This window comes from Arabidopsis lyrata (genome assembly GCF_000004255.2).
Source record: "Arabidopsis lyrata subsp. lyrata unplaced genomic scaffold ARALYscaffold_3, whole genome shotgun sequence".
Lineage (NCBI taxonomy): Eukaryota > Viridiplantae > Streptophyta > Magnoliopsida > Brassicales > Brassicaceae > Arabidopsis > Arabidopsis lyrata.
In genome coordinates, this window is record NW_003302553.1 from 7,230,774 (window position 1) to 7,256,543 (window position 25,770).

General features: G+C 36.0%; 8 protein-coding genes across 10 annotated transcripts; 4 read left to right on the top strand and 4 right to left on the bottom strand.

Moving 5' to 3' along the window:
- The first annotated feature begins 5,466 nt into the window (after nt 1–5,466).
- On the top strand, nt 5,467–10,899 carry LOC9321245 (calmodulin-binding transcription activator 6). Of its 2 annotated transcripts, XM_021033440.1 has the most exons (13): nt 6,082–6,168; nt 6,271–6,421; nt 6,940–7,065; nt 7,164–7,279; nt 7,368–7,456; nt 7,586–7,631; nt 7,805–7,922; nt 8,047–8,166; nt 8,257–8,582; nt 8,664–9,358; nt 9,443–9,992; nt 10,209–10,502; nt 10,623–10,899. In XM_021033440.1, the coding sequence occupies exons 3-13, from the start codon at nt 6,957–6,959 to the stop codon at nt 10,650–10,652; spliced, it is 2,493 nt and encodes an 830-aa protein (XP_020889099.1). In that variant the 5' UTR covers nt 6,082–6,168; nt 6,271–6,421; nt 6,940–6,956; the 3' UTR covers nt 10,653–10,899. The 2 variants fall into 2 exon arrangements, with proteins under 2 accessions (XP_002883035.1, XP_020889099.1); XM_002882989.2 differs by lacking the exon at nt 6,271–6,421 and having other exon boundaries at nt 5,467–6,168.
- Nucleotides 10,900–11,021: 122 nt separating this feature from the next.
- Nucleotides 11,022–15,169, bottom strand: LOC9319102 (dihydrolipoyl dehydrogenase 1, chloroplastic). The gene is made up of 16 exons (XM_021033467.1): nt 14,698–15,169; nt 14,427–14,573; nt 14,172–14,306; nt 13,963–14,068; nt 13,753–13,877; nt 13,371–13,496; nt 13,192–13,272; nt 12,805–12,867; nt 12,627–12,701; nt 12,470–12,548; nt 12,273–12,373; nt 12,038–12,151; nt 11,850–11,963; nt 11,577–11,648; nt 11,376–11,402; nt 11,022–11,283 (listed from the first exon to the last, which is right to left on the bottom strand). The coding sequence occupies exons 1-16, from the start codon at nt 15,019–15,021 to the stop codon at nt 11,113–11,115; spliced, it is 1,860 nt and encodes a 619-aa protein (XP_020889126.1). The 5' UTR covers nt 15,022–15,169; the 3' UTR covers nt 11,022–11,112.
- Nucleotides 15,170–15,731: 562 nt separating this feature from the next.
- Nucleotides 15,732–16,223, bottom strand: LOC9321246 (S-protein homolog 2). Its single transcript, XM_021033575.1, has one exon. The coding sequence runs from the start codon at nt 16,206–16,208 to the stop codon at nt 15,750–15,752; it is 459 nt and encodes a 152-aa protein (XP_020889234.1). The 5' UTR covers nt 16,209–16,223; the 3' UTR covers nt 15,732–15,749.
- Nucleotides 16,224–16,617: 394 nt separating this feature from the next.
- On the bottom strand, nt 16,618–17,153 carry LOC9321247 (S-protein homolog 2). Its single transcript, XM_002885135.2, has one exon. It carries the CDS (start codon nt 17,108–17,110, stop codon nt 16,643–16,645), a length of 468 nt encoding a protein of 155 aa, XP_002885181.2. The 5' UTR covers nt 17,111–17,153; the 3' UTR covers nt 16,618–16,642.
- A 208-nt stretch (nt 17,154–17,361) lies between these two features.
- On the top strand, nt 17,362–18,798 carry LOC9321248 (DNA-directed RNA polymerases II, IV and V subunit 9A). Its single transcript, XM_002882990.2, has 4 exons — nt 17,362–17,511; nt 17,763–17,838; nt 18,250–18,408; nt 18,524–18,798. The coding sequence occupies exons 1-4, from the start codon at nt 17,483–17,485 to the stop codon at nt 18,602–18,604; spliced, it is 345 nt and encodes a 114-aa protein (XP_002883036.1). The 5' UTR covers nt 17,362–17,482; the 3' UTR covers nt 18,605–18,798.
- LOC9319103 (bifunctional TENA-E protein) lies at nt 18,736–19,775 on the bottom strand. Its single transcript, XM_021033555.1, is given in 4 exon segments — nt 18,736–19,186; nt 19,284–19,501; nt 19,584–19,649; nt 19,652–19,775. Coding segments are annotated over 4 exon segments (690 nt in total). The 5' UTR covers nt 19,742–19,775; the 3' UTR covers nt 18,736–18,870.
- Nucleotides 19,776–20,045: 270 nt separating this feature from the next.
- LOC9321249 (ubiquitin-conjugating enzyme E2 32) lies at nt 20,046–22,701 on the top strand. Its single transcript, XM_021033538.1, has 5 exons — nt 20,046–20,286; nt 20,834–20,965; nt 21,065–21,149; nt 21,332–21,495; nt 21,973–22,701. Exons 1-5 carry the CDS (start codon nt 20,176–20,178, stop codon nt 22,405–22,407), a joined length of 927 nt encoding a protein of 308 aa, XP_020889197.1. The 5' UTR covers nt 20,046–20,175; the 3' UTR covers nt 22,408–22,701.
- Nucleotides 22,702–23,056: 355 nt separating this feature from the next.
- On the top strand, nt 23,057–25,719 carry LOC9319104 (B3 domain-containing protein At3g17010). Of its 2 annotated transcripts, none has more exons than XM_021033534.1 (4): nt 23,057–23,625; nt 24,473–24,737; nt 24,852–25,189; nt 25,277–25,719. In XM_021033534.1, the coding sequence occupies exons 1-4, from the start codon at nt 23,521–23,523 to the stop codon at nt 25,544–25,546; spliced, it is 978 nt and encodes a 325-aa protein (XP_020889193.1). In that variant the 5' UTR covers nt 23,057–23,520; the 3' UTR covers nt 25,547–25,719. The 2 variants fall into 2 exon arrangements, with proteins under 2 accessions (XP_020889193.1, XP_020889192.1); XM_021033533.1 differs by having other exon boundaries at nt 23,077–23,625; nt 24,473–24,764.
- Nucleotides 25,720–25,770: the final 51 nt, after the last annotated feature.

The following is a 25,770-nucleotide window of genomic DNA, read 5'->3' on the forward strand; positions in this document are numbered from 1 at the left end:
GAAAGTTCCGGTTCACCTTGAAAAACGGGCAAAAACCACAAATTGATTCGCCCAAGGCATACTCTGTTTTGCGCCCGGCTAACATATCCCTACCTCAAAGACACGTCCGCCAAACTCAAGGAAACTCTCGCACGACGGACTAAGGGGGGGGGCTTATTGTTGGACATGTGCCTTGCCTCTTATATGTTAGGAGACCCAAAACAGATATCCACAAGCTTAAAGGAAGCCTTGATTACTAAAAAGGCTCATTAAGCTCGGAGGGACAAAAACGTAATTTACAGAGGAGACAGAAGGAATTTTAGGGTTCAGACACTATTGGTAACATGAGTAGTAAGGTTGCACAAAAGATTAACATAGTATTCAATTAACACTTAGATAAAAGACATGACTTTTGTTCCAATCAACCAGTTAAACAACACAATATAAATAAGGTGGCCAATTGAAACGATGCATTAGCTCTCGATTGTTTATATGAAAATATTAACATATGTTCATTTATTAGTTGTAAATATATAAATCAACTGCAGTAAAACCTCTACAAATTAATTAATGTTGAAATCATAATATTTTAGTAATTCAATCTCTCCATCTTCATCTTCATATTCAAAATATCTCATAATAATAATATTGATTTATTGGCTAGTATAGTAAGGTTATAAACAAAGAGGAAGTCCATCATTATTAATTTCTTATGCAATTTATGTTTGATATATAATTCAAGAATACGTTTATAATATACTAGATTTCAAAAATAAAATAATACCACTTATTATAATAAATATATTTTTTATATCATCACATTTATTTGTAAACACAAGAGACAAATCAAGTCCAATGGCTTAGGAAAAATAAAGGGTATTATCAATCTGTACCCATGGAAGACTCAAAAATTAACTGACACAAATGAACACTGTTTTGTCAGATGTTGTGTAAAGGATTTTACGTTGTTGTCCTCATTTTTTTAAAAAAAAATTATTTAATTTTTCAGCTTTTCTCTCTCCTTTCCCATTCTCTGTCGAAGTGTTCATCAAAATTGACATGAACAAAAATTCTAATAGCCAAATACAAACAATTTTCAATAAATCGTTCTAAAATAAAATTGTAGAACTTGATGGTGATGACAACAAAAGAGTAGAAGACGGTGGTGATGATGTAGGAGGAAGAGAGGAGACAAACTTGTGTGTTTAAAAGATGCATAGTCGATTTGATTTTGTGGTGGTTTCTATTCCGATTCAGTGACGGCCGCTGCGGTGGTGATTGTAAGTGGTGCTTATTCCTATTTAAACTATTGGGTTCTTAACGATGGTGGAGATGGTATTTACGACGATAGTGATGATGATTATATTATCGGTGGTGGTGAGTTTGGGAAAAAAGAAGGTGCTGTGAATAAAATCGTGGATTGAGATAACGTCGGAGAGGTGCAAGAAGCTAAAGGGATTTTATGGTGATGGCGTCGGTGAAGGTGAGATGGCTTAAGAGTTTTATAATCATCGCCGTCTTTTCCGTCTATCTTATCGGTGAGCAGATCTATAACAAAACTTGTTATTTTCATCGTTATTACGTTAACCTCGTTATCAATTATTGTTGGATCAAATGGAGTGGTGAGTTGAGACGAAGATAGGAACGGAGGAGCTGTGATGATTGAAGATTTGACAGTGGCGGCCAAAAAACTTAATTATGTTGTTTTCTGGGTTTGCTTCGTCGGTGACCAGAACTAGAGTACCACTTGTTACTTTTATTATTATCATGTTAACATCGTTATACACGTTAATATAAATATTATCTATATATCTACTATCTTACCATAAATATTTTCTATGATAATATAAACTTTATCATATCAATTATAAACTTATCGAGATACAATATGTTTTAACACGATATATTTATAAACTTATTGATATATATTTTGTTATCGTGTTAAACCAATAGATAATCATTTAACTTATCACGATACTATATTATTTATCAGGTAATAAAATAGTTATCTACACAAATCACAAATGTTTTACAATATCCTACTATGAACAGTATCATCAACTTCGAAATGAACAGTGTCATCGACGTCTAAGTGAACAGTATCGATGAGAAACTGAAATAATAAAACAATTTTTAATTCAATGGCACTTTTGTAATAAATCAACAGAAGAAGGATATTTTTGGTTTGTAGTTTCTTTATCTTTCATAATTACTTAATTTTGAAATTATCATGTTCTGAAATCTAATTTTTTGGTCATCCATTTATAAATATTTAATTCACCCAAAAATAAATGCAACGCTAGAATCGCCAATTTTTAGGGAGAGGATGAATCTATATTACTTTTGGCAACAACATTTGAGAGGGGCTTTAGGAGAAGGAGAAGCACACTTTCCGCCATTAATAAATCCAGCTGCCTCACAGTCATTCATACATTCAAACCATCCGTATGTATCCGAACACAAATGCCTACAGTTGTCATATGAGACGTTTTCAATCTCTGCATATACACAAGCCCACATTAATATTAAACATAGTCGATATAAACATGAGTATGTAACATCAATAAAAGTACAATTCTGTAACATGTCTTGAATAATTTTTAGCAAAATTTTGAATGTAAGTTCGAATGTAGCTACTGAATATACAAATCATGGTCACTACAAATTATACGTATTCGAATATCGCTATTGAAATAATCACTAATTATTTAAGATAATTAGATCAAAATTTAAATGTACCTGAAGCCAAAACGTTGTGGTTAGACAACATAACTGCAAATATTATTACAAGTAAACAAGTCACCAAAGCTTTTGTACTACCCATAGTAATTTTTTGTATGAATTCTATTGAGGAGGTTAAATGTTTTCAATTTGTCAGATCTTAAAGATAGGCTCTATTTATATAATTTTTGGTCTTCAATATTTTTTTATTATTAATTGATTTTCCATTTATGTAAGTCAAATTTTTTATTTTTAGCAAAAAATCATTTACATTTATTCGAATAACTGCTTGATTCATCTAGTATGGATAGTCTCAAATCAAAGAAAACTTATTGTTTTTTAAAAAGTCTGACACTTGTGAATATGGTCAAATTAATGACAATTATGATCAATCAATATCTTAAGTCAAATGTAAGATTTTATTTCATAATTTAATATTGTAATATTTTACTTATAATTAGGTATATGATATAAATTTTATTTAAAGATAGGCTCTATTTATATAACTTTTGGTCTTCAAAATATTTTTATTATTGATTGATTTTCCATTTATGTTAGTCAAAATTTTATTTTTAGCCAAAAATCATTTGAATTCATTCAAATAAATGCTTGATTAATCTAGTATGGATAGTCCCAAATCAAAGAGAAATTAATATCTACAAAAAAAAAATCTGACACTTGTGAATATGGTCAAATTAATGACAATTGATGTTTATATTATCATTATGATCAATCAATATCTTAAGTAAAATGGAAGATTTTATTTTATAATTTAATGTTGGAAAAGGTTGCTTACAATTAGGTTGATTAGGTATATGGTATAAAATTTATTTGATTTCAAAACTGATATCGAAAAACACACTGAAATAAAAATTATATGTAAAATCATCATCTTTTGTTTCTTTCTCTTAGGGGGGGGGGGGGGTTATTGAACATAGGTTTTTAATTGAATATGAAAGAATTTAGAATTCTAATTAAATCTAGTGTTATTCAATTGATTGGTTTTAGAATTCTATTAAATTCTACTGTTATTCAATTTGTTGGTTTTAGAATTCTGTTAAATTCTATTGTTATTCAGTATTAAGATTGTTTTAATGGCAATGTGATTTGATTAGAATTTAAAAGAAATCAAAGACAAAAACGTGAAGAAACAATCCTACCTATTATGGTGTGATTTGGATAGAATCTGTCAAATACATTAATATCTTTTATTTTTCTATTCATTTTAATTCTTTTAAATTCAATTATCCAATAATTAAATTTTTGTGCTAGTGGTGTTCAACCCAAAAAACTCATTCGATCCCAAAACAAAACATTCATTCGAAAAACGGAGCATATATCACCACCACATAACTTCCATATTCTTCCAACGGTCGAGCCGTCGAGAGAGCAATGTTATAATATGAAATATCATTGAAATAGCCATTTTCACCTATACTTGTGGATTAGTCTTCGATCCCTTTCGTTTTCCTCTTTGCCCTAAAATAAAACTTTGGGCCAAAATATAGCTGTCTCATGCATTGCTCATGCTATCCTTCTGAATGAATGCAATATTTAGAAACCAATCTTCACTCGAAAGCTTAGAGTTTTGTAGTAACTATTAAGGTTTTTGCCGATTTATTATAGAAAATGACGTCAAATCAATTAATATCTTACGTTAATATATCAATTAATATCTTACGTTAAATGCAATATTTTATTGCATAATTCAATGTTGGAATTTTTTATATTTAGATTTAGGTATATAATACTCTCTCCGTTTTCGAATAGTTGTCGTTTTAACTATATGCACACAAATTAAAAAACTATTAATGTTGTTAGTTTTTCAATGTAAAAATATCATTAATTATCTACCTAAACATAATTTAACCAATAGTAAATCAAATTGCATAATAAAAATAAATATAAAAAATAAAAAAGTAATAAATTTTGCATCGAAAACTGAAAACGACAACTAATTAAAAACAAACCGAAATAAACTACATATCTGTAAAATTATTTACTCTTTGTGCTAGAGGTATAGCCTATCGGCGGACGGGCGGAATTTTTAGAGGTATCGAAAATAAATTAGATTGGTTGGTGCTTTGTCAATTTGGTCCGACCGATTTAGGAGACCGGTCTTTTCATTAGTTTTGTTTTCTCCTGAGATTATCTTGTAATTGTCAATTTTAATAAAGTAGTGAGACTTTTTTTTTGGCCCCTAAGAAAAAAGAAAAGATAATAAATAGACGGGTGAGACCAAAAAGCATAGGACCCCATAATAAATGATGAACCATCATTATGAAACCACGTAGTATGTAAACAGTCCACACAGTCCACGTCTGTTCGTACACCCGCCGCGGATAATCAATGATGAATTAATTACGGATTTTACCTTTTTTTTTTATAATGGTATTTATGGATTTTGTCATTTTTTGAATAATTTATGGATTTTGCCCTTTTTTAGGTTCCAAAAATATGATTTAACATACGTTTTATTCGTTATGTTTGGGTTTAGTCGGTTCCAGTTGTTCTTAGAGTTTAGTATTTGGTATAATGTACGTATTTTTGCAAAAAAAATCATAAATACGTATATTTTTAAGTGTTAAAAAATGACAAAATCCATAAATTATTCAAAAAATGGCAAAATCCATAAATACCATTATAAAAAAGAGCAAAATCCGTAATAATCCCATCGCTTAAAAGCTCTGGTCTGGACGCTCTTTATTTCTCCCTTTATCAACCACTTTTCTAGTTGCTGTACTTTGCCACTCGTTTTTTTTTTTTTTCAAAACTTTGCCATTCGTTTCATTATGTTTTTTAAAGATTTTTTTTTCATAAGTTTTATATCTGTACCAAATGTTATTATACCTATATTTAGGCATGCCGTAATCAAAGATATAGTTAGTTCATGATATTAAATGAGGTTTATTAGTGGTATAGGTCTCTCCGTCTGTATGTTTACCGCTTAGTTCGATTATTAAGATTAGTTAGAACACTAATCTTAATCAATCAATCAAAACACACAAACCAAAAAGCCTTATAAATTTCAGCTTGAAGAATCATGAATGGTACATGTTAGATTTTCATAGGTTCAATTTGACAAATTAGAAAGGTTAAGGTAGTTGTGGAAAATAAAAGTAGGTAGGGGAGCAAAAATGCAAATTCATAAAAGTATATCGTTGAAAATTCAACTTTTCCAAAATTCAACTCAATAAAATCCCCTAAAATTTTTAACGGAACATTCCGTTTCTTTTAATCACTCTCATCGTTTCAGAGACCATCGAAGCTCGATTCCATTGTTTCTCTCAAGAAGAAATCTATTTGAGCAGATAAAAATCTTTACTTTTGACTTTGTTATTGGTTTTTTAGTGTTCTTCGTCAGATTTTTGGTCAAAGCTTCGAAAAACGAGTGTGAAATCAAGATGGACGGCGACGGTTCAGGCAGACTAATCGGCTCGGAGATTCATGGATTCCATACCCTACAAGGTAAGACCCAGTTCTTGATTTCTGGAAATTAGTTGAGTTCTGTCTTTGTTTAACTTTTTGTTTTAATTGTTTTTGATTCGCTGGTTCTTTTGTCTCTTTCAGTGTCTTGTTTGTTGTTGCTGAAGCTGTAGTAGTTGAGAGTTATATTAATTTATCCTCGGGTTTGGAGTTTATTACACTTTGTATTGTTTGACGGGAACAAATTCTCAGGGACTCCTCAAGCTCCAAATTTTGTCTCAAATACTCCTCAATGGTAAAAAGACAAAATTACTCTTAATGAGGGTTAATTTCAGGTGATAAAGGTTAAATACAATTAAATCGGTAAGTGTTCAACGAAAAACACAATAGCTCAGTGGTTGCGAGCTCCATGCGCACGCGCGCGCCCCCAGAGTTCGAATCTTTTTATACGGGTTGTAACTGGTACAACTAGGGAATATTCGGCTACAACTAGTAGCTGGTACAACTAGGAGGAGAGTATCATAGATTATAGTGTAAAATAATTTTGGAAAACAAACGACTTTTGACATCTGTCGAATTTGAATTTGGTAAATTCAGAGGTTTTTTGGAAGGAAAGTGTGAAATTATGTGTTATGTTTGAACAAGTTTACTGATGTTGTAACTTGTAAGAACAAAAGCTAGAAACATATTTGTATATATGATGATTGATGGATATATTGAATTTGTACTAAACTCTGCTTTGAGTGTGTGTGTGTGTATATGTTCATTTTGCCTGATGTTTCTTGATATAATATCTGGTTGTGTCTTTTGCAGATCTTGATGTCCAGACAATGTTGGAAGAAGCAAAAAGCAGGTGGCTACGGCCAAACGAGATCCATGCAATCCTCGCTAACCCTAAATACTTCACCATCAATGTCAAGCCGGTGAACTTACCCAATAGTAATAACATCTAACAATAGCCACTCTATATTTCATGATGTTTCTTTAAGTTTCCATGACTTCTTACTCTGATCTTGTTATGCTTCATTATTTTGTAGCTGGCAGAATAATATTGTTCGACCGTAAGATGTTGAGGAACTTCAGAAAGGATGGTCATAACTGGAAAAAGAAAAAGGATGGAAGGACGGTTAAGGAGGCTCATGAACACCTGAAAGTGAGTTTTTTTTGTAGCTAATTTATGTTAAAAGGTAGAGTTATCTTAAGAGGTTCTCAGCTAATTTATGTCCTCTGAATGATGTCAGGTTGGTGACGAGGAAAGGATTCATGTATACTATGCGCACGGTGAAGATAACACTACCTTTGTTCGAAGGTGTTATTGGTTACTAGATAAGTATGTAGTAACCAAAGATCACTGACTTGTCTACTATATGTCCATTTACAAACCACTTGACTGGAGGCCTATTCTCTCATGTTTCTTCTCAAGGTTATGAAAGTAAATCATCTCTTCTTTTTATGGCAGGGCTCGAGAGAACATCGTCCTCGTACATTACCGTGATACACAGGAGGTTTGTTTTCTTTTCTACATGTTCTCAACTCTCACTTGTGTTTCTTATGTTAGAAAGTTGTGGATGGATCAGTGTGATGCATTTCTTTGCTGTCCATGTTTGGATGATCTCTTTCTCTACTGAATAGTAACAGGCTCCGATTGATAGGCTTTTTTTCGCACTGATATGTTCAGGCAGGTACAACATCGGGGGACTCAAACTCTAGTCCAATCTCCGTCTCTGATCAAGCATTCCCAAATCTCGTGACAGCTGAAGATATTGATTTTAGCATTGAGAATTCACGTTATCTAGGTGAGAAGCAATCTTTAAGTGATCTCGGTTTTTCACAGTTTTTATTTGCTGTTTGCAAACTTTAAATGCTTTCTCTGATTTCTTCATTTGGACACTTATCACACTTTCTTTTGGTGGCTCACAGCAAGCAACAACGATACCGTTGTTAGAAATCATGATATTAGCCTTCATGATATCAATACGCTTGATTGGGATGAGCTGCTAGTACCAACCGATCTTAATAACCAATCTGCACCAACCGTAGGTAAGTTACACAGGATGTGAGCATATCAATTTGTGTAGTTAAAGAACAGTGGGATGGTGTTGAAAATAGTTTTGTTTTTTCTGTGATCAGATGATCTGTCATACTTCACAGATTCGCTCCAAAATGCTGCAAATGGCACTGCAGAGCATGTGAATGCGACAGTGGCTGATGGATCTCTTGATGCTTTGCTTAACAATGGTCCACAAAGTCGAGAGAGTTTTGGAAGGTGGATGAATTCATTTATCAGCGAATCTAATGGCTCGCTGGAGGATCCTTCCTTTGAACCCATGGTTACGCCTAAGCAGGACCCATTAGCTCCTCAAGCTGTATTTCATTCTCACTCTAACATACCTGAGCAAGTGTTTAACATAACCGATGTTTCACCTTCTTGGGCCTATTCTTCAGAGAAAACTAAGGTATGTACTATCATATGAATAAAATTATTAATTTGAATTGCAAAATGGAAAGCATAACTTTCGTATATACTGATTCTGCAGATTCTTGTAACTGGGTTCTTGCATGACAGTTATCAACATCATGCAAACCTTTATTGCGTTTGCGGTGACTTTTGTGTCCCTGCAGAATATCTCCAGGCGGGAGTGTACCGTTGTATCATACCTCCGCACTCACCTGGGATGGTAAACCTCTATCTTAGCGCAGATGGACACAAACCAATCAGCCAATGTTTCAGGTTTGAACACCGTTCAGTCCCAGTTCTTGATAAGACCGTCCCTGAAGAAAATCAAGAATCCAAATGGGAAGAATTTGAGTTCCAAGTCAGACTTTCTCATCTTCTGTTTACTTCTTCCAACAAACTCAACGTTCTCTCTAGCAAAATCCCACCTTCTAACCTGCGAGATGCTAAAAAACTCGCTAGCAAAACAAACCATCTCTTAAACAGCTGGGCTTATCTAATCAAGTCCATCCAGGGGAATAAGGTGTCGTTTGATCAAGCGAAAGATCACCTCTTCGAGCTTACTCTGAAGAACAGGCTTAAGGAATGGCTTATGGAGAAAGTGCTTGAAGGTCGCAACACATTGGATTATGATTCTAAAGGCCTCGGTGTGATCCACCTCTTTGCCATTCTTGGATACACTTGGTCGGTCCAGCTGTTCTCCTTGTCAGGCTTATCGTTGAATTTCCGTGATAAACAAGGCTGGACTGCTCTTCATTGGGCAGCATACTACGGAAGGTAACTTGTCTCTTTTAAAGTTATATGTACTCTGTTGTAAGTTAACTTGTTTCTGATTACATTTTTTATCTTTGGGTTTTGAAGGGAGAAAATGGTGGCTGCTCTTCTCTCTGCTGGGGCGAGACCGAACCTAGTGACAGACTCGACGAAGGATAATCTTGGTGGATGCATGGCGGCTGATTTGGCACAGCAAAACGGATATGACGGTTTAGCTGCTTATCTTGCTGAGAAATGTTTGATTGCTCAGTTTAGAGACATGATAATTGCTGGAAACATCAGTGGTGATCTGGAGGCTTGCAAGGCGGAGATGTTGAACCAAGGCACTCTCCCAGAAGATGAGCAGAGTCTCAAGGACGCTCTTGCAGCATACAGAACAGCTGCAGAAGCAGCAGCTCGGATTCAGGGTGCGTTTAGGGAAAAAGCGCTGAAGGCAGCACGGTCAAGCGTGATTCAGTTTGCTAACAAAGAAGAAGAGGCTAAGAGCATAATCGCGGCGATGAAGATTCAGAATGCATTCCGGAAATATGATACGCGTAGGAAGATAGAAGCCGCTTACCGGATTCAATGCAGGTTCCAAACTTGGAAAATACGAAGAGAGTATCTGAACATGCGGCGTCAAGCAATTAGGATTCAGGTATGAAGTGAACCGTTACTCCTAATGAGCAATAACTAAGAGAATCACACAAGATTCAGCAGCTAAGATGATAAGTTTACTCTGAACTTGGCTATTCATAATAATCACTTGTCTGAATTTCACAACCTATAAGAGAGTGAAAGTCCACACCTTTATCATAATAATGTTTGTGTGAATTTTTTGCAACACAGAAGTGTATTTCCTCGTCTTTTGCAGGCTGCTTTCAGGGGATTACAAGCAAGGAGGCAGTACAAGAAGATTTTATGGTCGGTAGGAGTGTTGGAGAAGGCAGTTTTGAGGTGGAGACAAAAGAGAAAAGGTTTTAGAGGACTCCAGGTTGCAGCAGAGGAGGATTCTTCTGGTGAGGCACAGGAAGATTTCTACAAGACAAGCAAGAGACAAGCAGAGGAAAGGCTCGAGAGATGTGTAGTGCGAGTCCAAGCCATGTTCAGGTCTAAGAAGGCTCAAGAGGATTACAGAAGGATGAAACTGACTCATGAAGAAGCTCAGGTAAAATCATCTTCCGGTTTTTCACATTTTCGAATCTCTCAGTTTTGAATTAAAAAAATACTCTAACCGGAGAGATAAACCATACTTGAACTAACGAGTCTTGTTTATGGTATGATACAGTTGGAGTACGATTGCCTTGAAGACATTTGATACTAAATTGGCTACGGAGAGGTAAATTGAACACTCATGGTAAATTGATCTGTAAATTATGTGAATGGAAAAGTGTACTCTCGACCTTTCTGCAGCTGGTTGTATGAAAAAAGAGAGACAGAATTAACAAATAGATATAGTCATTTGTCTATTTCTATAATTGTGCTCCTCTGTGACTTTGGTGTAATCTAGACTTGTATATTTGTAGAATAAAATTGCAAGCAACTAGAGAAAAATCTTATGAACATTCGTAGTCTAAACTAGGTTCATCTGCCACCTCACGTGACACGTCTGAATCTGATGAACATTCGTAGTCTAAACTAGGCCAGACCCAGACAGTGACTTTACTAGTAAAAACTAAAAAGAGAATAATCTTCCAAAACCATTTATTATTTTCTCACTTCAAACAAACATACAATAATCAGAAGCACAATCTCCACTAATCGAAACCATGGACCAATTAAACAAATATACGTGAAAGCAGAGACAAGACTCCAACGTAAATATTCTCAAAGAAAGAAGAAGGCTTTGTAGATATATCTTTCAAGTCTTCACTTACTGAAGGTTGCTTCCCATCATCTCCTCCTCTCTGATCTTCCTGGTTCGTGTTTAGCTTTATCTTTGCATCTCCCTAAAGTACAAGCACAAATTTTCTTTCTTCAAGATGTTACTCCCCTTCAATAAGTTTTTGGTTTCTTATCATACAACCACTTTTTCACTTACTGTCCTTGTCGTAGCATGACTTTCAACCTGAAAAATTGAACTTAAAGTGTAACGATTCTTTTGCTTTTTAGTAGAGGATTTAAATCTATTGATTGTAGTTAACAATAAAGGGTCTCTCTGATCAACGGGGGTCTCTCTGATCAACGGCATGAGTGTGTGTGTGTGAGTTTTGTAAAAAGCTTGTAGACTGTTTTGCTTTACCTTGGCTGCTTTGAACAGTTCGTCGAGAACCTCAGACAGTGTTGGATGTGCATGAACTGCCAATTTTATGTCCTGCAGAGATACCAGTAAACCATGCAGGGGATCAAGAAATAGATACAAATAATGCGTTTAGTAGTTTCAACACCTATGGTACTTTGTCTATGACTCGATTTCCCTGTAGGATATTATCAAATATCAATAAAGGCTAGGAGCTAAATCCAATAGTAACCAGGGAAATAAGCAGCTAGACTGCTAGAGTATCACAAATCCTACCTGAATGCGTGTTCCTAGAGCAATCGCATTAGAAGCTTCATGGATAAGGTCAGCTGCATGCAGTCCAAATATATGAACTCCTAGGATTTCACCGTTGTCAGGTCGGTATATCATCTGCATAATGAAAGCAATGAGATTTCTTTGTTCTTTCATGAACCATAAATAATCAACAACTTTGCTTCTCCCACCTTTGCTATTCCTTCTCCTTCATTTTCAGCTAGGGCCTTTGTGTTAGCCTTGAAACTTGTCTTGACAACACTAACTTTAAATCCTTCCTTCTCGCCTTTTTCTTTCGCTTGAGGCTGACAATTGCGGAAATTATGTCAAAACATGAGGGATTACTAAAATCATATTGCTCATAACATTTTTCTTTTTGGCCCTCTTCACTACAAAAGCACTAAGTGCACTAGGATCTAGAATTACCTCTGTCAATCCCACCATGCTGATTTCAGGATGAGTGAAGCAAGCAGCTGGTATGCTAAGATGATTAAGCACATGATCTCTACCGGTGACTTGCTCGACCACTAGCCACAGAGTAAGAGCAAGAGTTTAATACAAGGCCCTTGAAAAAATGGAAAATATATACAGCATTATTAGTAGCCTATTGATAAGCAATTTACCAGAAATTCCTTGGGCACTGGCTGCATGTGCAAGCATCAATTTACCATTGGCATCACCAATGCAGTACAAGTTCGGAACCTATCAAGTAAAATAAAATTTAGCATATAGAAAGAATTGCTGATAAGAAAAAGGTATGTATATGCAAATAAAACCGACCAGAGTCCCATTTCCATCGATCACACGCATTCGCTCATCAACTGGTATGAAACCTCTCTGCGTCACAACATTGACCTGCGTTGAGATGACAGCTTCAAGGTTAATTTTCTGACGACTAAATCTTCTCTGGTAACCAAAATGACAATACTAAAAGGTGGGATTTGGTGTCATCTCATACATTTTCCAAGCCAAGTCCATTGGTGAATGGAGCTCTTCCAGTAGCAATAAGAGCAGCATCTACCTGGAGAAGGCAAACAAATTCACACTTTCAGCGCAGAAAATCACATAGTAAAATGAAATGAAACAGCCAAAAGACGTGACTATTTCTATTCTTTTTGGGAAGGAAAAGGCCACAATAATTCAGAAAATAAGAAGCTTTACTAATCTACTTATGTCATATTGTGTATACTTATATTTCTGTGGGAAGAGTAACAATGTGGTTAATACTGCAGCGAAAAGCAAAATAAGTGAAAAACGAGACCTCTAAGGACCCACTACCAACGGCACATATCTTCCCAATTCAGGCAAGAGTACTTAGTAAGTATTAAATATGAGATTTGGTTACCTCCAAGGTATCCTTAGGTTCCTTGGTTTTGGCATCAATAAGCTCAATCAAAACTGGTTTCCCATCCTTTGCTGGAGTAATCTGAACAAGAAAAAATTAAGTTTAACAGATGAATACATGGGACATACTGCATAAAGAAAGAAAAGAGTTTTTTAGAAAGAATTCTTTAACAGGCTCACTTTGGTTGCAAAGACTCCAGTATGATAGTCAATCTTTCTTGGATTTATCAAAACCCTCTGAGCTAGCTTACTGATCTCAGGATCAAATCCAGGCATTAGCTGATCCAGTGCTTCAATAAAAGTTACCTGCAAAAAAGATTCCAACTTTCGGTCACTAACTATTGTTGTAAGGTAGGGCAAACCTAACAAACCATAACATGGAAATGGCTCATTTTTCAATTTAGATCCAGAAACCAATAAATTGGTATTCAAAAACCTGTGTTACTACTATTTGTACAACAAGAAGCTCAGTACACTAAGGCACCAAACAAAGACTAGAAAATAGAGAACATTGCTAAGTTGCAGTTATAACAATTTCGACGAACATCATGTATCACGTTACCTCACTTCCAAGTGCCGTGTAAACATCACTGAACTCAAGACCAATATATCCACTTCCTACAATTGCAATCCACTCAGGGACAGACTCCAATTTCAAAGCATGGTCACTGGTGATTACAGTCTTTCCTGCAACACCAAAATGTAAACATTCAAGGAATAATCAAGTCTGCCTGCTCCCTAAACAACTCTACGGTCAAAACAAGAAACGTACCATCAACTTCAATTCCTTTAGGGACAAACGGCACAGATCCAGTGGCAATGATTATATCTTTTGCAGTGATAATATTGTCCTTCCCATATTTAACCTTTTGTGGACCCTGCAGAAATACAAAACTTAAAAGATTTAGGATCACCAATCAACAAAAATGTATCATGTTCCTGTCTACAGTTAGTCAAAGTGAAAGAAAAGCACGTACTGACCAGAACACTGCCAAATCCAGTCAATATGTCAACACCAAGTGCCTTCATTGAATTGGTCAGATTGTTTCGTATTTTGGTAGCCAGATTATTAGCATGGTCTGCCACACCCTGACGATCATACCCAGCAGCTGAAACCTGGAAAACAAAAAAAACATAAGATAGTGAAAGTCCAGATCATTGGCATCAAACTTGATCTTCTACAACCATTTCACACCAAAGACAGACTTTATAAAGAACACATAAGTTGATAATTACCTGGAGACCAAAAGACTTCATGTGATGTTCGTTCTGAAGTTCCCGCATGCGACCACTAACAGCAAGAAGAGCTTTAGAAGGTACACATCCTCTGTTAACACAAGTCCCTCCAACAACATCTCCTTCTATAATGGCAGTTTTAAGTCCCTAACACAAACAAAATCGCCAATGTTTCCATAAATATATAAGCAGAGCAAATCTTCTTATTTCAAAAATGAAATAAAAAACATTCACAAATCATGTTTAAGCAATTCACAAGAAATTTCAAAACCTTTTCAACAGCGTGCAAAGCAGCTCCGTGGCCACCAACTCCAGCTCCGATGATGATCAAATCGTAATCGAAAGATTTAGGCGGAGCGCCGTTACCATTACTCGAAGCAGAAGCAGAGACTTGGAATGATTTCCTACTTGGAAATTGAATTCGGTCACTGTTCAAAGCCAACTGATTCGATGGAGAGAAACCAAACGCTTCCCGCCGGAGTCCGCAGAACCGGAGACTTGTAGGCGTAGAAAAAACGGAACCAGTTGATCCAAGTACGTGGTTTGGTCTTGTAAACGACGTCTGGGAAAACGAAAGCGCCATAGCTGATTGCATTGTATAAGACAGAGACAGAGAGAGAGAGGGAGAGAGATCTAACAGAGGAAGAAGCAGATGAGAAATCAACCGGCGGAGACAGAGTGAGTGTAAATAGCCAACAACGGAGGCGGAGATTTCAAAGCCCCCGGTTTGTTTGTTCGTTTTTTTTGTACACGTGGCATTTACGACTTTTCTTTCATTTTCTCAAACCTGGTTTAAGTCTAAAGCCCATTGGGTCAACAGACCCCGTAGCCTTTTTTTTCTTCTATGAATATTAAAATTTAAATTAGTTTTTTGGGTATTTGGTTTTTCATTTTGTAACAAACTTAAAATCAAATCACTTTAATAACTAGTTGCCCATATTCATATTGTAAGAAAATTAATTTTTTTAAAAATTGAATGGTGATGAAGCAGATTTTCACAATTAAATGGTTTATGAAATGCCTAGTAACCATTTCACGCTTGAAAAAAATATACTCAACCCAGTTATACGACATATAAAAGAATACATGACCATACATTTTAAGTTTAGAAACAACTACACGAACGAATGTATCGCATGCCAACAATATGCTTATACGTGATCAACATCACAACCATCTTATTCCGATATGCATGATTTTTTATTTATAATAAGTACACCGAATAAAAAACCAAAAAAACGTTATACGTCAACTTCAAAAAACAAATATTTTATTTTATTAATTTACTGTTAGATAAACAGAGGTAGATACAGAGCAGCAATTTTAATTGTTTTCAGACAATTGAGAATCCCAAGGAGGACAAAGATCAAACATTCCAGTTTTTTTGTTAAGTTTGCAAGGTCCATCTTCGCGTATCTTCCATTCGCATCTTTTGCATCCAAACACTGCAGATTCTTGGTCTCTTTCTTGTATGTAGATACGAAAATAACGATACGCTAGTCTCCAAGCAAAACTGCAAATGAATTTAGTATCTCCAGAAACACTGGGTCTAAATTCAAATGACCACGATCCACCTGATGGCATACGCCGAATTCCAAAATCAACGTCTCTTGACACACAATGGTATGACATTGGCCAAGAACCTTCAAGATCGTTATAGATCACCACTGTTGTATTTGGGTTCTCAATCTTTGGTGAAGCCATGGGGTTTTGAGCGAGGGACATTGTTACACTTGTACACATTATGATTATGAGAGCTACAAGTTCCGCTAGAGAACCCATGTTGTTTCTGTTTTTTCTTGCAATATGAAAGTATATTGAATATGGACTCTTTCACTCAATACTTTATTGTATTTATAATACCAAAGATTATGTTTCCCTAACAAGCTTTTTTTTGTTGACTCAGTTACTTAGGTAAATGCACTTAAATGTTTTGAATAATATGAGTCAAAGTAAAACTTATGTATAAAAGGAAATCTTATCATGGTTGATATAAAGCTATTTCTCATCATTTATTTTGATATGTTATATAATTTATGTAGTCAATAAAAATGATATATTAAAGGAAATCTCATTACGGCTATATATCATGTGCGTTCGAAGCAAAGCAAAATAAGTTCGTTTAAATGTTCTCTGGCAGTTAAATAAACGTAATGTTACGGTTTTTATTAATTTTTTATTAGACAAATAGAAGTAGACAACTAGACATAGACATGTTAATTGTTTTCAGACAATTGAGAATTCCAAGGAAGACAAACATCAAACATTTTAGTGTTTTTGTTAAGTTTGCAAGGTCCATCTTTGTGTATCTTCCATTCGCATCTTCTACATCCAAACTTGGTGAATTCTTTGTCTCTCTTCTGTGTGTAGATATCGAACCAATGCAACTCATTATCCCATCTAAAACCGCAAAAAAATAAAGTTCTTCCAAAAATACTGGGTCTAAATTCAAATGACCACGTTCCATTTACCGCCATAGTCCGGTCTCCAAGATCATCTTGTTTTGATTTACAATGATATCGCAATGGCAGATGACCACCAAGATCATTATATATCACCACTGTTGTTCTTGGGTTGTGGAAACCGGATGATGGACTGATGATATCATTTTGGGCTCGAGATATTGTTACATTAATACAAATAGTCATGACTAAGAAAGCCATAAGTTCTACTAGAGATCCCATTTTTTTTTTCCTTGCAATATGAGATTATTGTATATGGATGATATTTCACTCAATATATACTGTTTAATCTTATAATACAGTTTATTACATGTTTTTTTTTGTTTCATATAGTGGTCAAATAAAACTTCTATTAAACGCCGGAAAAAAAAAAAAAAAAAACTTCTATTAAACGGAAATGTCATTATGGAGTCAAGCCCAATAAGCTTTACAAAAGCCCAAGAAAACCCGTGAAATTACGTCAGAAGATCACGACTCTGTTATTAGAACGACGATCGCATTATTTTCCTCGTATTAACCAAAACGAGCCCGCCAGATTTCTCTGAGACTGTGATTCAGTTTTGGAACCTAATTCTCTCAAGAGATTCAGCTAAGATGAGTACTATGAAATTTTGCCGTGAATGGTAAGAGCTCTCTATGCTAAACCTGCTCCTAGTTTCTGGAATTGCACCTCTGCTCGTCTAGGTTTTTTCAAAGTTTCGAAATTTGCATGAAATTTTGAGTTTTTGTTGTTTACTTATGATGTCTTTCTTCCTCGTTTGAATCATCCATGGTTTATAAGGTGTCAATTCGCATAAAGCTCCTACCTTTATTCGAATTTTGTTTATGGGTCCTTCTTTAATTGCATTGTTGTTTGTGTTTGATTTTGGTTCAGTAACAACATTCTGTATCCTAAGGAGGACAAGGAGCAGAAGATCCTGCTCTACGCTTGCCGTAATTGTGATCACCAGGTATAGCTTTTGGTCATTTGTACTTTTTTGTGTGGAAAAATTAGGGTTTTTAGTGTTGACTGTAGTGCACAAAATTGTGAGTGGGACTTAGTAGCAATTAAGAGACTTAAGTAAAACCATATCCTGATTTTATCTCCTTTAATGCTCCTAGTTCCCAATTGGGGTTCCTTAGTTTCACCAACCTCTCTATTTGTCTTTGTGTGTTGGGTTCATGAGAGTTATATGCATACTTGAAGGGCCTCTTTTAGCTTACGGAATGAATTAGCGTATTGATTACACAATCTGAGTAGTTTATTGACATTTTAAAGCTGCATTTTCATCCTTGTTGTTACAAATTTAGAGATTAGATCATGTAAGTGGGTTTGTTGTCCTCATCTCAGAATTTATACTTTTTGGGGCACTGACTTGCAGGAAGTAGCTGATAACAGCTGTGTGTACAGAAACGAGGTTCATCACTCTGTAAGTGAGCGAACTCAGATCCTAACTGACGTGGCTTCTGACCCAACTCTTCCCCGAACCAAGGCTGTGCGTTGCGCTAAGTGTCAGCATAGCGAGGCCGTCTTCTTCCAGGTATAACTATCTTAAGCTCCATTATTTAGTTAACTAACTTGGTAATGCTATATCTTCACTGTTTGTTCCCCCAAAACGTATGCTCAAATTCTGAACACCGCCTGTGAATGTGCAGGCTACGGCTAGAGGCGAAGAAGGAATGACACTGTTCTTTGTCTGCTGCAACCCGAATTGTGGTCATCGCTGGAGAGAATAGAGAGCATTTCGGTCAATTGTTCAATCATCTACCTATGTTTTGATGAGTTCTTAAGAGTTTTAGGGCGTTGATGTAGTTAACCAGTAAGTGTAATATGTGGAATGATGGGAACAACCTTCTACCCCAGTCAGTGACAAATCCGTATGAGGAGCTATTAGTCATGTTATGAAATCATAATCTCAACTTGTGTTTCACCAAATATAAAGATTGAAACTTGTTTCTCATTGGAATATAGAGGAAATGAGAAACTCAAAGCCAAACATTAGTTACTGTCCTCCACGGCTCATCTCCCAGAAGGCGACCTCGTGTTCAAGAACTCGTACAAGCACATCTTCAGCTTCAACGAGCACCTCTCCGGATGCATTCTCCAAACAACGTTCAGCAATGTTCTTGACAGACAAACAATACTGTTTAAACCCGTCATTCCCCCACCGATGACAAGCTCCGGTAAGCTCCACCGGAGTTTTGTTCCCGTCTTCTAAACAATGAGCAAAGCTCTCTTGATACACTGCTTCAATTGCCCAGAAAGCTGTCATAATCACTGGATACTTCACCTCACTACTCATCAGAGCTTCCAAAAACCTGAATAAACCAAAAATTCTGCTTTATTGCTTGTTTGTAATTTCAATTTCGAGTGTGACAACAAATCTATTAACATCAACAAATATGAAATCAATACCTGCGATATTCTTGATTAGCATTTTGAGGCACAACGGTCGAGAAATCAACATCCCATTTCGTTCCTTCTTTTTTAAACCATTCAATTTCATCATTCAACGACGCCAAACCACCAAGCACCACTTCCATATCGGAACTCTCGCCGGAATCTTTGCAAGCTTTGATCAACACACTCGCTACAAACGGCACAAATCCCCTCACGAACAGATAATCTTGCCCCTGCAACAAAAACACCACCTTTTTAAATTCATCGAGTAAGAGATTTCTGCTTTCAGAATTGCTTTGTTTTCATCAGTAGTACCAGCCAAGTTCTGAAGGACGAGAGATCAACGGATCCGTCGCGAATCGAGACGACAAAAGCATGACGACAAAAGCATGACGTGTAGCCGCCGTATAGATCGAACGGTGCTTATCAATCCACGTGTCGATCATTCCTCTCTTCTCCGGTTTCTTCTCCATTGAAATTGCTGCTTCTTCCTTTTCTCTCAAGAGTCGTCTTTCTGTTGTCTGTTACGTGCACGTTTTATTGGGCTTTAAAGTAATGGCCCAAGGCCTCTTAAAGTCTCGCCACAATTGCTTAATGATTCTTCCAAATCGACGGCCGAAAAGACACGCTTTTAAAATTCGAAGATTACGTGGCAAACTTTGAACCGTTAAGATGCCTGATGACTCAGAAGCTCTCTCACGTCACGTATCCGTAGTTAAAGAGTGTGACGTGGAAAATGTTTTCGAATTATTTTCTGTGTTGTATTTTATCAGCCTAGTAAATAATGACCTCCCCAAAGCTGCGTGAATTTCTAATTTGTGTATTTATTATTTTCTGTTAAAGACGAATCGGGCCGAGCGGACTGCGGCGGCGGATTGCATTTCCGGTAAGCTCTGGCGGGGATAAGATGGCGGATGAGAGGTATAACCGGAAGAATCCGGCGGTGAAGAGGATTTTGCAGGAGGTTAAGGAGATGCAAGCAAATCCCTCTGATGATTTTATGTCTCTTCCTCTTGAGGTAACATCTCCGATGATTCGAGCTTTTGAGATCGGGAATTTTTGATTGAATCTATACTTTCATTTTTCTTCTCTCTTTGTTTTTTTTTCAATCTTCGTTGTGTTTTAAATTCGAGATTGGGTTATCTGAAATTCGAAATTGAAAATTTTGAAAATCTGCTCGATCTGTTATGTAGCTAGAATGAAATTCTAAGCCTTGCGTTGTGCTGTGTTGTGTTGTAATTTTGTATCTGTCAAGAGTGATGGTGTTTGATTTAGGCGATCATGATCAGGGAGGATCGATATCTGCATGTATACACTGAATTTACTAAGTCTCTCTACTTTGAACACTCGTGCAACAGATGAAGTTTGGATCTTTCTATTGGGTTTTTTTTTATTGGAATAACTGAGTCAATTGAGGAAGATTATGACCCATTCCTTTATCCACTTCAGCTGCATACTAGTTCTTCGTTTCAATAAAACAATTAATGTTATTAGCTGTTTTTTTACAAGTTTTTGTGTGATACCAAATAGTTTACGTGATTACTCTTATCTATTTTTAACTTCAGGAGAATATCTTTGAGTGGCAATTCGCCATCCGAGGTCCAGGTGACACTGAATTCGAGGGCGGGATTTATCATGGGAGAATTCAGCTGCCTGCAGATTACCCTTTCAAACCTCCTTCATTCATGTTATTGACCGTAAGGATCTTACTCTTCTTTCACATATAAAACACACACATGTTGCCAATGAAATAGTAGAGTATGTGTAGCTAATGAATCTCTGTACTTTTGTTTCAGCCTAATGGTCGCTTTGAAACCAATACCAAGATTTGCTTGAGCATTTCAAATTACCACCCTGAGCATTGGCAACCTTCATGGAGTGGTATATTCATGGATGTGTATACTTTATATTTTCTTGTTCCTACCACCAACAACATGTCTCAAGAGACCTTATATCTGAACTTTTTTGTTGTTTCCTAAAAGACTACTCGACACTTGTAATATACACAAGGTTTGACTATATATCAGCTCTTTCTTCTTATGATTAAGCTTTTTTCTTTGCAGTTCGGACTGCTTTGGTGGCTCTGATTGCATTCATGCCAACAAGTCCTAATGGAGCACTGGGCTCAGTAGATTATCCAAAGGAGGAGAGACGTACACTAGCCATTAAATCTCGTGAGACACCACCCAAGTATGGCTCTCCTGAACGGCAAAAAATTATTGATGAGGTATAGTTCCCCACTGAGACACCCTTTAAATGTTGAACCACTATGCATAATATTCTGAAAAATATGAATTTGGAGAGATCGCTCAGAGATTTTTACTGAACCTGTTGTGTACGGCTATATCATTTCTTCATTATAAACCATAGGAATAGCTGTTGGTCAAAATGGCATCAGAATATATTAAGCTTGCATATCTCTAGCGGGTAAGATTAAGTGTTTGCTCTTAGCGTCTCTGCTTTATTTAACAGCAATCACAGCGGTTATTGTCTGCATACAGTAAAATTTAAGTCCTTAACTAAAGGAATAACACCATTTTACCGATTATTATTGTTCTTAGACAAAAGTAGTGTTAACAATCGCCTTTTGGTTTAAACTCTTGACCCTTTCTTCATGTATTTTGATATACTTGAGTTTCCTACCTCTGATTCATGTTCAATATTAGGAACAACTATAGTAACCATGACCTTTTAACAAGCGCAGATTCATCACTACATCCTTAGCAAAGCAACCATTGTTCCAAACCCTCTTCCTCTGGAATGTAACCAAACATCTTCCACCATATCAGAGGCTCACTCCCAAGCTGAGCCACAGGAATCCATAACAGTAGTGGAGGAGCAGTCCATCTCTACAACAGAAACCATAGTTGATGATCAAATCATAGAAGAGACAGCTGAAGCAGTCAATACAGTAGCTAATGTGGTTCCCGCTGCAGCAGCGTTAACAGCAGTTGAGGTTGCAGCCAAAGCTTCTGTAAGTGGTGAGCAAACGATGGCCAGAAGAACGGCACAGAAGCCCGTCGATGACAGACTCTTCACGTGGGCGGCGGTTGGGCTCATAATCGCTATCGTAGTTCTTCTTCTGAAGAAGTTCATAAGATCAACTGGTTATGGTGCTGGGTTTATGGATCAGTCTTGAACTCTGATGAACATACGTCGATCCAAACCAAACCAGACGGTAAAAGTCAAAGTTGATGGATGAAGGATAGTCAATGCTGCTGCTATTGGGAAAATAGGGTTGTGTTGTTTAATATTTATAAATATGATTAAAGTGCATAATGGGGTAAATAATTGTGTGTGACATTGTCTTGCAACTTAGTTGATAGATTCTATAGCTTGTGACGAAGTTAACAATATGTATTTTGGAATTAAACACTGACGACCTTTTATCAGTACACTGATGCTTTTGTTAATAGAAGTTGATTACCTCCAATATGTTCTTTAATATTTCTCATTTTGAGTACATGATGTCTTAAATGTTTTTATGTTTTGAGATAAGCATCAAGTTTCCAAATTTTTCAAAACCAGTAGATTTCATGGTCAAGATTCACAAGTTTAACAATATAAGAAGTGTTGATCATATATGCATACACATGTAGTGAGTCCTTTGGTGTATATTTGTGTGTATTTTCATTATAAATTACAGAGACCGATTAATTTGGTGTATTTTCTTTATAAATCAGACACATTCATTTGGTGTGATAGACAATGTGATCTCATCTTGTACCTTAGTTTTTTACTTTTCAGTTTAGAAAAAGTTATCAACTTTGACCTTTGACTGCTATACAACGTTAAAAAAAAAAGAGAAAAAGTTACCGAAGGTTCAAATTTAATAAATGAAGTTGATCGTATAATATAAATACGAAATGAAAATAATAATAGTGATTGTGGCAAAAAACAAGACACAAAAGAAGCAAGTTTGAAGTCAATCAGTCCTTATTGCTCAGGGATCCTCAGGTACTAAAACTAGCAAACACTGCTTTTGCGTGTCTTTGAAGTCAGTCTATAACAGCTATTGTTTCATCTGTATATTACTATAAGAAAAATAAACACATTGATTTATATGCGACTGCTTTTTTCACAATTATAACCTTGTCTCGTTTTTAATGAAAAGAAGCATAAATATTTGGATACACTCACTTTTGCCCATTTATAACACCAGAGAGAGAGAGATATAGGGATAGAGAGAGAGACAAAGAAGTACTAGAAAGTTGAAGGAGAGTTTCTGAGTGAGATAGAAGAAGGAAGAGAGATGGGTAGGAGAAGGAACATTGGTTTTGATAAAATTATAGAAGAACGGAAGATGTTGAGCTTTTTCAAGATTTTTCAGAGTTCAGATCTATCTTCTGAATGCATGGTAAACTTTGTTCTTGATATTACTCTGTTTGAAAAGTGGAATCTTTTTGTTCTTTGTGTTCAAAAATGGGTTTCAAGTTTACGGTTTCATCTTTTGGTTCTCTTTGTTTTAAAGGTTGCATCTGTTTTTCCTCTGAATCTTTTACGTTCTCTTTCTTTGTTGTTTAATGGGTTTCAAGGGTTGAATCTTTAGGTTCTCTGTGTTTGAAAAGTTAAAATCTTGTTAGCTTTGTTAAATGGTAGAATCTTTTGGTTTTCTTTGTTAAATGAAAGGTTATATCTGTTAAAATCTCTGAATCTTTATGTTCTCCATGTCTGAAACGTTGAATCTGTTGTTTCTCTCTGTGTTTTGTGGGTCTCAAGGGCTGAATCTTTGAGTTCACTGTGTTTTAAAAGTTAAATCTTGTTAGCTTTGTATGGTAGAATCTTCTAGTTGTCTTTGTTCTACGTGTATGAAACGTTGAGTCTGTTCTTTCTCTGATTTTTTATGGGCCTCAACTGTTAAATCTTTAGGTTCTCTGTGCTTTAAGAGTTTAATCTTGCTAGCTTTGTTTAGAAGGTAGAATCATTTGGTTGTATGTGTTTAATGAAAGGTTGAATCTTTCCACTGCTTTCCATATTAAGGAAGTGTCTTCTTTTGTTCACTCTTTTCTTCTCTGTCCCTCAAGAACATAAAGTTTGTTGCTTCTCTGTCTCTATGGCCAGATCTTTCTCTTTGCTTTTATCGATTTCTTGATGGTAGGTTTGATGACTAGAGGTGAAAGATTGAAACTTTTGCTTTCAAGTGCTTGAGACATAAAGTTTTTTTAACTATTTGTTAACACTCTTCATTGTTTTGTTCAAACCAGAGAGCGTTTTCTTACAGCTTCATAAGTAGACTCTCAAGGAAAGACTTCTCTTACAAGATGGTGATAAGAGCGCAATGGGGAAAGACATGGCATCTAGAAATCTCCAAGAACCCGAGATACTACTACATTGAGAGGCGTGGATGGGATCAGTTTGTGAGTGACAATGCTTTAGGAGAAAACGAGTTCATTACCTTCACTCACAGAGGAAATATGGTCTTTCATGTCAACATCTACGAGCAGAATGGTGTAGAGATGCTCACACCTCGAAAATTCCAGACAATGGATTCTTCTAGTAAGCCTCTGTGCTTTTAATGCTTTATGAAACAGAGAAGATGGAGAAAGAAGAAGACTAATTCTCTTACTTTGATGATGAATACAGGTGGGATCAAGAAAGAAGGAGAGAGTAGCTTCAAAGATGTGAAGAAGGAAGAGGAAACTGATGAATCCGCGGGACGAGCTGAGTTCGTAGTTAGAAAGAGGAAGACTGAGGAATCCAAATCATCCAAGAAGAAGATGGAGAGAAAGAAAGTGAAGAATGGTGTGGAAACAGGTGAATCTTCTCGAAGAAGTGAGCTCAAAGCTAGGAAGAAGAAAGCTGAGGGTTACAATACATCCAAGAAGAAGAAGAAGAGCAAGAGCAAGAGTAAGAGCAAAGAAGTGCTGAATGGTGTTCCAGAATTCAAAATCACCATAAGGAAATCATACCTCAAGTTCCTGGTAAGATTCAAATCAAAAGACAGAACCAAAAGAAGAACACAGTCTCTGTATTTGTGATAATGATAGTCTCTGGTTTTCATATTTCAGGCAATCCCAAAACATTTTGTGGATGATCATATCCCGAATAAGTCTAAGTTTTTCACGGTTCGTCACCCGAATGGGATTGGTTCATGGAAGGTGCTCTGCTTGGTGAGGGAGATTAGGACAATCTTCTCAGGTGGATACTCAAAATTGGCAAGAGAGTATCCTTTAATGGTTGGTGACAAATGCACCTTCAAGCTCATCAAACCCTTCGAGTTTGTCCTTCTTACCTCCAAGAAGACCAGAGATGAGATTGATCACTACATGATCGATTGAGGAATGAATATTAAGTGTCTTGTGCTTTCTTATCTATGGAGACATTTGTTCTGTTTTATGTGTATTTGTTAATTTCCCTGAAACTCTTTAGCTTGTATTTTCTGTAGAACTACTAATGTCCTGAACTTTGTTTTAAGATTGTTATGCAAATCTATCTATCGTTTCCTTTGGCATTGACAAGTGAAAGCATGCTCGAATTGAATCATAATGATTTAAAAAAAAAA

Coding starts and splice junctions, on each gene's coding strand:
- LOC9321248 (XM_002882990.2), top strand. CDS start 17,483: ATGAGTACTATGAAATTTTGCCGTGAATG. Junction 17,512..17,762: donor ATGAAATTTTGCCGTGAATG/GTAAGAGCTCTC, acceptor ATTTTGGTTCAG/TAACAACATTCTGTATCCTA. Junction 18,409..18,523: donor GCGAGGCCGTCTTCTTCCAG/GTATAACTATCT, acceptor GTGAATGTGCAG/GCTACGGCTAGAGGCGAAGA.
- LOC9321246 (XM_021033575.1), bottom strand. CDS start 16,208: ATGGGTTCTCTAGCGGAACTTGTAGCTCTCATAATCATAATGTGTACA.
- LOC9321249 (XM_021033538.1), top strand. CDS start 20,176: ATGGCGGATGAGAGGTATAACCGGAAGAATCCGGCGGTGAAGAGGATT. Junction 20,287..20,833: donor TTATGTCTCTTCCTCTTGAG/GTAACATCTCCG, acceptor TTTTAACTTCAG/GAGAATATCTTTGAGTGGCA. Junction 20,966..21,064: donor CTTCATTCATGTTATTGACC/GTAAGGATCTTA, acceptor CTTTTGTTTCAG/CCTAATGGTCGCTTTGAAAC.
- LOC9319104 (XM_021033533.1), top strand. CDS start 23,521: ATGGGTAGGAGAAGGAACATTGGTTTTGATAAAATTATAGAAGAACGG. Junction 24,765..24,851: donor CCAGACAATGGATTCTTCTA/GTAAGCCTCTGT, acceptor TGATGAATACAG/GTGGGATCAAGAAAGAAGGA. Junction 25,190..25,276: donor AATCATACCTCAAGTTCCTG/GTAAGATTCAAA, acceptor TTCATATTTCAG/GCAATCCCAAAACATTTTGT.
- LOC9321245 (XM_002882989.2), top strand. CDS start 6,105: ATGGACGGCGACGGTTCAGGCAGACTAATCGGCTCGGAGATTCATGGA. Junction 7,280..7,367: donor AGGCTCATGAACACCTGAAA/GTGAGTTTTTTT, acceptor GAATGATGTCAG/GTTGGTGACGAGGAAAGGAT. Junction 9,359..9,442: donor TGGGCAGCATACTACGGAAG/GTAACTTGTCTC, acceptor TGGGTTTTGAAG/GGAGAAAATGGTGGCTGCTC.
- LOC9319102 (XM_021033467.1), bottom strand. CDS start 15,021: ATGCAATCAGCTATGGCGCTTTCGTTTTCCCAGACGTCGTTTACAAGA. Junction 12,549..12,626: donor TCGATGGAAATGGGACTCTG/GTCGGTTTTATT, acceptor TTTACTTGATAG/GTTCCGAACTTGTACTGCAT. Junction 12,374..12,469: donor CAGTGCCCAAGGAATTTCTG/GTAAATTGCTTA, acceptor CTCTGTGGCTAG/TGGTCGAGCAAGTCACCGGT.
- LOC9321247 (XM_002885135.2), bottom strand. CDS start 17,110: ATGGGATCTCTAGTAGAACTTATGGCTTTCTTAGTCATGACTATTTGT.